Source organism: Mobula birostris, chromosome 11 (genome assembly GCF_030028105.1).
Source record: "Mobula birostris isolate sMobBir1 chromosome 11, sMobBir1.hap1, whole genome shotgun sequence".
Lineage (NCBI taxonomy): Eukaryota > Metazoa > Chordata > Chondrichthyes > Myliobatiformes > Myliobatidae > Mobula > Mobula birostris.
Genome location: NC_092380.1, coordinates 77566218 through 77577382, shown reverse-complemented (window position 1 = coordinate 77577382; position 11165 = coordinate 77566218). Strand labels below are relative to the sequence as shown.

Here is an 11165-nt window from a genome sequence, read left to right as displayed (position 1 = left end):
AACTGTTCTAATACCCGTATATATTTTTATGATTCACTGTCAATTTGTATTTAATGATTTTCTTTTAAATTTCCTATGACATTTTATCATGTTTAAAACACCAATGTTTTAACATTGCTTGCTGATTAAAAAGATTAGAAGGGCTAACAACATCAAAATAAATCAATAGTAATAAAAAGACAATTCTTTCCTTTAAGAACTTTCTCCTTTTACTGATACGTCTTGATCCAGTGATTGTTCCACCATAAGTAAAGCACAATACTGCACTCCGAAAAGTACATTAACTAATGCCGTTTCGCTTCAATCGTCTACAGAAGAGAAAAGAACTTATCAGCATTTAAGTATTATTCAGTAATTTAAGAAGAATGCTATAGCGGGCGCAGCCAGTTATAGACAATAACAAACAAGGACGTGTAGCGTTCATAAATTCCTTTTCAAGTTTTTTTACGGATCTGCGATGAAATTATGTCACGGTTGCAGACGAATGTTCACTTTTGCCAACTTTCCTTTAGCGGTGACAAAAAGATATAAATTATTATTATATATTTTAACTAAAGTTTGCATTGTGCAGAGTAAGAAGTAATGTGTTGAAATATTAGCCACTGAAGCGAAATAGAGGAGGTCGGGTGAAGAGGAGAGGTAATGCATTCCCCCACTGGCTGGCTCTGCAAGGCGGGGTCTCACTCAGTGCTGGCGACCGCTGATGAGTTACCCCTTTAAGGGGCGAACTTGCCTTGCACACTGTGGCCCGGCATGCAGCGCAGTTCCGTGCCAGGCGTTGCAGCGCGAGCTGTGATGGATGCGTCGAACGCGAGCCCGGGCTGAGGAGCGGCGCGCGCCGGGGCCGGAGCTGAGCGAGAGCGGGAGCGGGAGTGCGCGAGCGAGGGAGCGAGCCGGGCGCCAGCGGAGACTCGGAGCCGGACCCCCGGACCCCCGGACCCAGCCCCAGCCCCAGCCCAGCGGCGGCCGTCCGCTATCCAGCGCTCGCCATGACCGCCAACACCGCCGGCTGCCGCTTCGCAGATTACTTCGTCATCTCTGGTCTGGATGTGGAGACCGGCTTGGAGCCGGACGAGCTCTCGGGTGAGCGTTTCACATTTTTATTCACAATAATCAGTGATTGGAGCCCGAGGGAAGCGCAAACTTTAAACCTGTCAGTCTCTGGCCCATTGTACACACAAAAAAAAAATGCACGCATGGGAACAAAATTGGCAAAGTAGTGCGGAACCTGAGTGATCAGAAGTATAAAAATAATGATTCAGGTCGTTCGGTCCAGGTGAAGCCAGCGCTGTTGCTATTCACTCTTGCAGGAAGTGATGGTGTAGAGCTGCCTTTTGACAGTTCGCGCACTGGAAATGGAGTTTGCTTTGTCCAGTTTTTAAAAAATTATATACCAGATTCTGAAATGTGTAGCATGGCTTTTGGTTTCATGTTTTTAAGTTCTGTAATGTTGAATGTGTCTTCCATTTATGCAGATATTAGTTGCTGCATTTTACAGAAGCGTTGTTATTTGTGCAAATAATTCATGCCTATATTCCTATATCTAATGGAAAATTGTTACAAAGGCACTGTGTAATTAACGCGCGGCTGTACATTTATAAATTGCATTAATTTACAGGTATTTACTTGTATGTGAGAATAGATAGTGGAAGCACCTTTTAATGTGGTTTTCAGTTTCCTCATTTCCTCTGACTATATTAAATTCGTAGTTATCATTTCCCAGTGAACCACAAGAATTCCGATAATTTCTAAGATATGACTTGGTTTTGTAGATGACAGCGATTTTTTTTTTATCAAAGTCCTACTGGGTGTAATGAAGCGATGTTATTGGCAACATAAATTAATTTTCCTGAAAGATTACTTTTTGGCATTTAAATAGCTGCACGCTCGCAGACTCTAGATTCACGATTAATATTCTGGGTGTAGTGTAGATTCCGATATTCGTTGTTGTTATTTTGCGATAGCCCTGTCAATTTTTATTTATTCTACGATCGTGTTTCTTGATCTGTAGATTTTACCAAAAAATATTTTGAAGGGATGTCGCTAATTCTATAATAGTTGCATCCATCCAAACCTTCGGCACATAATCTGTTCAGGATCAATTTTTGCATTTTCTTTAACACCACTTTGTTTTCAGTGAGCGAATGGAAAATACAGTACTGCACTCTTTAAATTTCTGGCACTACTTTATAAACAGTGTGGAGGTATACTGTTTTCTCAATAAATTGTAACGTTTTGTGTTAAATGGGTAACTTTAATGTTAAATGGTTAATTGTTGATTTTATCCGAAAGCGTCTTTGCGTTATGCATGTATCACAGCTGTGCTTTCATGTATTCGGTGTGCTTTGGAGATGAGCTTTTTGTAATTTCAGCTAAGTCGTGGTACGGTTCGTCATGTGCAGCATTTTAGGATGATAAAGTTATGTATTTTGCACGATGAAGAGCACGCTAGTTTTACTTCTCCTTTCTATATTGTGCGGTCTGGAGGATCTTGTAAACAATGGAGAGAGTCTTTGGAAAGTGGTAGCGGGATGGGCTTGAATCATCTGCGTTCAAATTGTCCTTGGGGTCCTTCCACATCAGCTTCTCTCAAGCGAGGCTGTAAAAAGATGATGTCATTGTAACTGAAACTCTACAGGAAGGCAGCAACTGCTTCATGTTTCTCCAGGGAAGCTTGGGGCCAGTGATTGCCACAGGCATTGGCATACAGTACAGATAATGCGGTTGTCCATGATGTCCTGGAATACTAGTTGCTGAAGAATTTTAATATTTCCTCTAATGATATAGCCGCTCATGATTTAAACCAGTTTTAATACAGTGTTTTAAAATGCGTATCAGTACATTTATTTTCCTCCGTTGAATGTATGTTTTCCATTCCCCATTCATACCAAATTGACCTGTTCAAGACAATAAAATAAAAACAGTGATTTAAATTTTATTCATGAAATTATGCCCAAAATTACACAAAGGGCTGTTTTTGCAGTCTTAAACTTCCTTAATAAGAATATTGTGTGTCAAGGGAAGACTTTTTTTATCAATTGGTTTCAGATATTATCACTGCTGTTCCAGATATTTAGAATCGCATTTCCAACATGGTTTTCCAATGTTAATTGCACTCTGGCACATTTTGTAATGAGAACATATAAAGTTGCAGGATGCTTCTATACCATTGACAAACCTGTACTACCAACGGAGTACAGGTCAGCTTATAGTACAGTATCAGAATCATGTTCCTGATCCCTGGCATGTGAAATTCGTTGTTTAAATAATAAATTATTATTATTAAATAATAGTGCAGAAGAGGAATAATGAGGTCGTGTGCATGGACCATTCAAAAACCTGATGCTGGAGGAGAAGAAGCTGTTCCTAAAATGCTTCAGTGTTGGTCTTCAGGCTCCTGTACATTCTCCTTGATGAGAAGATGGCATCTATCGATGCCCACTCTGGAGAACATTCTGACTGGCTGCATCACCGCTGGCATGTACAGGATCAAGAGGTTGCAGAGGATTGTAGACTCAGTTAATTCCATCTTGGGCGCACACCTCCCCAGCATCGAGGCCATTTTCAAAAGGAGGGAGCTGTCATTAAGGACTCTCACCATGTGGGACATCCCCTTTCCTCATTATCTCCATAAGGGAGGAGGAACAGAGGCCTGAAGACACACACTCGATATTGTAGGAACCATTTCTTTCCCTTTACCATGAATGATACCTCTTTCACTTTATTTATTTAACATTTTATTATAACTTGGTGATTATTTATGTCTTGCACTGTACTGCTGCCACAAAGCAACAGATTTCACACCACGTGTCAGTGATAATAAACCTGATGTTTGATTCTGAATTGTAGTGGCTGGTGTGCCTTCACATGATTGCATCATTGTGCTGGGTCCACGATAGATTTTCTGAGATGTTGATGTCCAGGAATTGGAAACTGCTGCCGTTTTCCATCACTAACCCTTTGTGTGTGTTCTCCTGAATTCCCCTTCCTGAAATCCACAATCAATTCCTTGATCTTACTGACATTGATTACAAGCTTCTTGTTGTAACACCACTCAGCCAGCCGATATATCTCACTCCTGTATGCCATTGTTGTTATCTGAGTAGTTCATTGGCAAGTTTATAGATGGTGTTTGAGCTGTGCCTAGCCACACAGTCATGAGCAGAGAGAGAGAGAGACAATATGCATCCTTGAGGTGTGCCTGTGTTGATTTTTAGTGAGGTAGAGATGTAATTACTGATTTGCACTGACTGTTGTCTCACAATGAGGAAGCTAAGGAGCCAGTGCAGAGGAAGGTACAGAGGCTTGGGTTTTAGAGATTGTTGATTAGTTTCAATTTCAACCAATTTCCCCCGGGATTAATAAAGTATGACTATGACTATGAATGCTGGGCTTCGACAATTCCCACAATACGACTAATCTTTCTGTCATCCACAAGCTTAGTTTCCTAGCTATCCATGTCTTCATCCAAGTCATTGTATCAGGGAAAATAAGAGGTCTCAGAACAGATCTCATTAGCTTAATTATTTAGACAGAACATTATAGACCAAAAGGCCTATTTGTATGCTGTACCATGTTCTAAATTGGTATATTTTGTTGAAGGCATTAGTCTTACTTTAGAGGTAACATTGGAATTAAATGGGTGTGGGAGCCAAGTACTGTATTCAGGAATGAGCAACTCAAAGGCTGAACTAAAGATCTGCAAATGTGCTTTAAAAACCAACATGGAAGTTGGATTTTGAAACTCTCAATTACATAATATTGAACAATACCAAGTCACTGTGTATTCCCGTGCGTCTTAATCATATGAATGAGCTGACTTTGATGAATGTGTTGTGTATTTAATATGAGTAATCTTGTAAATGTATATTGTTTAAGCTTTCTTGTTCATTTCAATAATTCATTATAGGTTATATGTAAAAATAAGAGAATTGCATACATCATCATGCTACCACATGATACCCTCAGTAATCATTATCTCGTTTTGGATGCTGTTGAGGGGGGTGACCTGACAGAGGACGACCACGGCGATCGGGTCTCTGGCGCCGAGCCTGGTTCTGTGGTGCAGAAGGGAGAGAAGAAGATGAGGAATGCGGTAGTCATGGGGGATTCCATAGTGAGGGGAACAGACAGGAGATTCTGTCAGCCTGATAGAGATACCTGCGTGGTGTTTTGTCTCCCAGGTGCCAGGGTACGGGATGTCTTGGATCGGGTGCAGAGTATTCTGAAGGGAGAGGGTGAACATCCAGAAGTCTTGGTACACATTAGTACCATTGACATAGGTCAAAAAAGGGAGGAGGTCCTGAAGAGGGAATTCAGGGAGTTGGGCAGGAAGCTGAAAAGCAGGACCTCCATGGTAGTAATCTCAGGATTACTGACTGTGCCACGTGCTAACGAGTACAAGAATAGCATGATCAGGCATATTAATGTGTGGCTGAGAGACTGGTGTGGTGGACAGGGCTTCGGGTTCCTGGGTCACTGGGGCCTCTTCTGGGGGAGGTACGACCTGTACAGTAAAGGACGGGTTACACCTGAACCCAAAGGGGTCCAATATCCTAGCAGACAGGTTTAATAGAGCTGTTAGGGAGGGTTTAAACTAATTTGGCAGGGGGATGGGAACTGGAGTGATAGGGCTGAGGAAGGGGAAAACAAATAAATCAAAGATAGCATGCAACAGAGATGATAGTAAAGACAGGTTGGAGATGAGGCATAATCACAGCCAGTGGGATGAGTTACAGGGCAATAGAGGGGAGGTGCAGTTAAAACAGAAAGCAGCAAATACTGGACTGAAGGTGTTGTATTGGAATGCACGCAGCATAAGAAATAAAATGGACAATTTTGAAATTCAGCTACAGATTGGCAAGTATAACGTTGTGGCCATCTCTGAAACTTGGCTAAAGGATGGCTGCCGTTGGGAGTTGAATGTCCAAGAATATGCGGTGTATCAGAAAGGTAGTTTAATAGGCAGAGGGACTGGTGTGGCCCTGTGTATAAGAAATAATATTAAATCATTAGGAAGGGATTTGTTGGCTGGTGGCGTAGTGGCATCAGCGCCAGACTTTGGAGTGAAGGCTCCTGAGTTCGAATCCAGCCAGCTGCCTTGCATGCTTTCAATCTGTGCTGGGTTGAGCGTTGAGCTAGCAACTCTGCCTCGTAAAAATAAGAAAGCCTACTTAAAAAAAATGCTGTCATGATGGCATCCTGATGACTCCACTCGAAGTTAGGGGCTTTCTTCTTCCATTAGAAAGGGATGACATAGGATCGGAAGGTGTAGAGTCTCTATGGGTTAAGTTAAGAAATGGCAAGGGTAAAAGAACCCTAATGGCAGTTGTATACAGGCCTCCAAAGAGTGTCAGGGAAGTGAAGTATGTGCAGTGAAAATTACGACTGAGGAGGTGCTCAGGAAGCTTAGTGGTCTGAGGGTGGGTAAATCTCCTGGACCTGATGGAATGCATCCTCGGGTTCTTAAGGAAGTAGCTGGAGAGATTGTGGAGGCATTAACAATGATCTTTCAAGAATCAACAGATTCTAGCATTGTACCGGATGACTGGAAAATTGCAAATGTTACTCTGTTATTTAAGAAGGGTGGGAGGCAGCAGAAAGGAAACTATGGACCTGTTAGCCTGACATCAGTGATTGGGAAGTTGTTGGATTACGGAGTACCTGGAGGCACATGACAAGATAGGTCAAAGCCATTATGGTTTCCTGAAAGGGAAATCCTGCCTGACTAACCTACTGCAATTTTTTTAAGGAAATTACAAGCAAGGTAGACAAAGGAGTTGCAGTGGATGTGGTGTACTGTATTTGGATTTTCAGAGGGCCTTTGACAAGGTGCTGCACAGGAGTCTGTTTAGCAAGGTAAGAGCCCATGGAATTACAGGGAAGTTATTAGCATGGGTGGAGCATTGGCTGATTGGCAGAAAACAGAGTGGGAATAAAGGGATCCTATTCTGACTGACTGCCAATTACCAGTGGAATTCCACAGGGGTCGGTTTTGGGACCGCTGCTTTTTATGATGTATGTCAATGATTTAGACTATGGGATTAGTGGATTTGTGGCTAAATTTGCAGGTGATACAGAGATAGGTGGAGGAGTGGGTAGTGTTGAGTAAACAAGGACTTGTATAGTTTAGGGGAATGGGCAAAGAAGTAGCAAATGAAATACAAGGTTGGAAAGTGTATGGTCATGCACTTTGGTGGAAGAAATAAACAGGCAGACTATTATTTAGATGGGGAGAGAATTCAAAATGCAGAGATGCAAAGGGTTTTGGGAGTCCTTGTGCAGGATACCCTAAAGGTTAGCCTCCAGGTTGAGTTGGTGGTGAAGAAAGCAAATGCAATGTTTGCATTCATTTGTAGAGGTATAGAATATAAGAGCAGGGATGTGATGTTGAGGCTCTATAAGGCACTCATGAGACCACATTTGGAGAATTGTGTGCAGTTCTGGGCTCCTTATTGTAGAAAGGATACACTGACATTGGAGAGGGTTCAGAGGAGATTCATGAGAATGATTCCAGGAATGAAAGGGTTACCATATGAGGAAAATCTGTCAGCATTTGTGCTGTATTCCCTGGAGTTCAGGAGAATGAGGGGGAATTTCATAGAAACATCCTGAATGTTAAAAGGCCTGAACAGATTAGATATAGCAAAGTTATTTCCCATGGTAGGGAGTCTAGGATCAGAGAGCACGACTTCAGGATTGAAGGACGTCAATTTAGAGCAGAGATACGGAAAAATTACTTTAGTCAGGGGGTGTTAAATCTGTGGAATTTGTTGCCACGAGTGGCTGTGGAGACCAAGTCATTGGGTGCATTTAAGGCAGAGATAGATAGGTTCTTGATTAGCTGGGGTATAAAAGGATATGGGGAAAGGCAGGGGAGTTGGGATGACTGGAAGAATTGGATCAGCCATGATTGAATGGTGGAGCAGACTTGATGGGCCAAATGGCCTGCTTCTCCTATATCTTATGGTCTTGTGATACATGCGTGCCTTGCTTATAGTAAACACGGAGTTAGTCTCATGTTTTGGACTCCTGTGTCTTCCATTGAATTAATTTAATGTTTTGAAGTTACAAAGTATGACAATGGCTTACTAAAATTCATAAAGGCAACAACTATTGCTCCACCTTTGTTAGTTGCCTTCATCTCCCCAGAAAACTCAGTCAATTTAGTAAGCTGTATCCTGTTTTACACAAAGCCATGCTGACTGTCCCGAATTAGGCCATGCTTTTCCAAATGCTCATGAGTCCTATCCCTAAGAATATTCTTTAGTAACTTCCCTACCATTCATGTGAGTTTCACCAGTCTCTAATTTCCAGGATTATCCCTAGTTTCCTTCTTGAGCCAAGGAACATCATTGGCTACTCATCGATCCCCTAGGACCTTGCCTGCATCTAGAAAGGATACAACGTTCTTGATGAAGACCTTGTCTCTTGCCTCTCCGTAATCTAGAATTTTAATATAACATAGAATTTAGAAAACACCAATTAAGTTTTCATCCAACATCCCAAACTCTATTTATTTTAAATTTCAGGTCCTGTTGGAAGAACATTCCTACTGGAGGTTGTTGCACAGTTGTTTAGTTAATAGGAGTGACTCTGGGAATCTTAATTGCGTAACCTGTAAAATTATGACATCAGGCCATAGATGGTGAAAGCCTTACATTTCATCACCTGCAACTTGAAGGAAAAGTGTCATCAACAGTGTGGTATGAGGCAATCAGCATCAGGTTTATTAATCACCGGCATGTGATGTGAAATTTGTTAACTTAGCAGCAGCAGTTCAATGCAATACAGAATCCAACAGAGAGAGAGGGGAAAAATAAAACGTAATAAATAAGTAAATCAATTACATATATTGAATAGATTTTAAAAAATGTGCAAAAGCAGAAATACTGTATATTTTTAAAAAATGAAGTAGTGTCCAAAGCTTGAATATCCATTTAGGAATCGGATAGCAGAGGGGAAGAAGCTGTTCCTGAATCACTGAGTGTGTGCCTTCAGGCTTCTGGATCTCCTACCTGATGATAACGGTGAGAAAACGGCATGCTCTGGGTGCTGGAGGTCCTCAATAATTGATGCTGCCTTTCTGCGACGCTGCTCCCTAAAGATGTCCTGGGTACTTTGTAGGTTAGTGCCCAAGATGGAGCCAACTAGACTTACAACCTTCTGCAGCTTCTTTTAGTCCTGTGCAGTAGCCCTTCCATACCAGACAGTGATGCAGACTATCAGAATGCTCTGCACAGTACACTCCCCAAATACAGTAACCTGTTCAGCCCTGATGAATGGTTTTTGCCTGAAATATTGACTGTTTGTCCCTCTCCATAGATGTTGCCTGACTTGCTGAGTTCCTCCAGCATTTTGTATGTGTGTTGCTCACCAATGTAACATGGCTACTCTGCTCTGGATCTCATTACAGCCTCAGCAAGGCAAGAATGACTGTTTTGACTACCTCTGGCTCTGCTGAACCAAGTCAATGGGAAGATGTATCACTGTTTTGAATTGTATCTTGCACTAAGTAACAAGATTGCAACTAGTACAGTTCAGTCAACCCAGACTTTGAACACTGCTGCTTGAGTTCCTAGGGCCCAGCCATGCTCAGCAGCTTTATTTGTCACCCTATTCTATTGTCAGAAGTTGGGAGAACATTCAGATATGGCCTGATAAAAGGCAATAACATTTGAACCATACGAGTACCAGACAATGACCACCACTATTAAAGGACAGTCCAACCACCTATTCTGACACTTAGAGGCATTACCAAATATTGCCAACGAAGTATTGACTACAAATATATCTGGACCAAAACAGGATATGAGAGCAGACAGAAGCTAACAATTTCTGCTTTTCATCAATTATGAAAGAAGAGTAAAGAGTGTGATGGAATTCTTTTCAGTTTTCTAGATGTACTGTTCCAACACCATTCAACAGGCTCAACACCATCCAGTACAAAGCAGTTAGCCTGATTTGGACATCATCTTCCTTCCATATTTTGCACATGTAAGATGCACTTCATTTGCCCTGCTGACAAAACAAATTCACCAAAGGTAACTCTATAGTTGGGAGAGTGACTTGGGAGTCTTCAACATTGATTCCTAAATAAATGATCCTCTAACTTCTAACTTGTCATAATCTTTAAGTTGATGAAGCTAATACAATTCCATGTTGAAGAGTACCTGGAATAAACAAGAAGAGTAGCATATACTGTAAGTTTTTTTTTGTGGGCTGCCTGTGCTTGCAATTTAATAATTTCTCCCCAGCTTGCAGACACAAAACATGTGTACATCATCCATAAGCAAAGATTTGTTTGGGAGAGGAGTAGGATGGATTTCGGTGTTGCGTGAGAACTTGGTTTGCGGCTGCATTTTTCACTTTCCCTCTGTCCGGGTTATGCACAGTTCACAGGAAAAGAGCCTGTGAGGGACCTTCACTGTGGCAATTTAGTGGTCAATTAACTTGCCAATCTGCTTATTTTTATGTGATTGTGAGAGGAAGCAGGAGGTCAAGTGGGTGAAAACTCTACATGTATAACATCTAATTTTGGATTAAACCTAGATCTTGGCTGGTCAAAGGCAGTGGCTGTATTTGCTCTGCCACTATGTTGCTCACCTCTGTCATGTTTAATTCATCATGGTGAAGAGCTTCACAAGGGACTTGGCTTTGTGACTACACCAGTCTAAAGTCACCTCTCCCAGGTACATGTGTGCAACAACAATAGAAGGATTTCCGTTGTTCTTGCAAGGCTGAAGTTCAGTGTTTTCATTGAGGATACTTTTTTTAAACCTGCTATCTGCTATCTGAAAAAAAAAATCCAGCAATTCAAAACTGGATATTAAAAGGTACTGTGAGCCTTCAGCAGCAATATCACATCTCATTGAAATCTATGACCAATTGAATTTACAATACCTTGAAAAAGTAATCAGCCCTCACAAGTATTTTCATATTTTACTATCTCATTTTCTAAATTTAAAATGTATTGAAGTAGAATTTTTGAGCTAATCTCTAAAACAATGTGCATCATGTCAAATCAAAAAAAATCCAAACATCAATTTACTAAAATTTTTTTTAGAAATTGGGAAGCTGGAAAAACTATTCATCCCCTTTGTAATTACCACGCTAGCTTTCATCAGTTGCAATATATTACCTTGCCAATTCATCCAGTTCTTTTG

The 11165-nt window shown here is 41.3% G+C and overlaps 1 protein-coding gene across 4 annotated transcripts in view; it reads left to right on the top strand.

The window, feature by feature from the left end:
• Positions 1-699: 699 nt before the first annotated feature.
• Positions 700-11165, top strand: part of dennd5a (DENN/MADD domain containing 5A) — a 163407-nt gene continuing 152941 nt past the window's right edge. For 3 of the 4 annotated variants that reach the window (XM_072272607.1, XM_072272605.1, XM_072272608.1), the window contains exon 1: positions 700-1083. In XM_072272607.1, the coding sequence (XP_072128708.1) occupies positions 990-1083 (94 nt within the window). In that variant the 5' untranslated portion in view covers positions 700-989. The remainder of the gene's footprint in view (positions 1084-11165) is intronic. The other variant, XM_072272606.1, reaches the window with a different exon arrangement.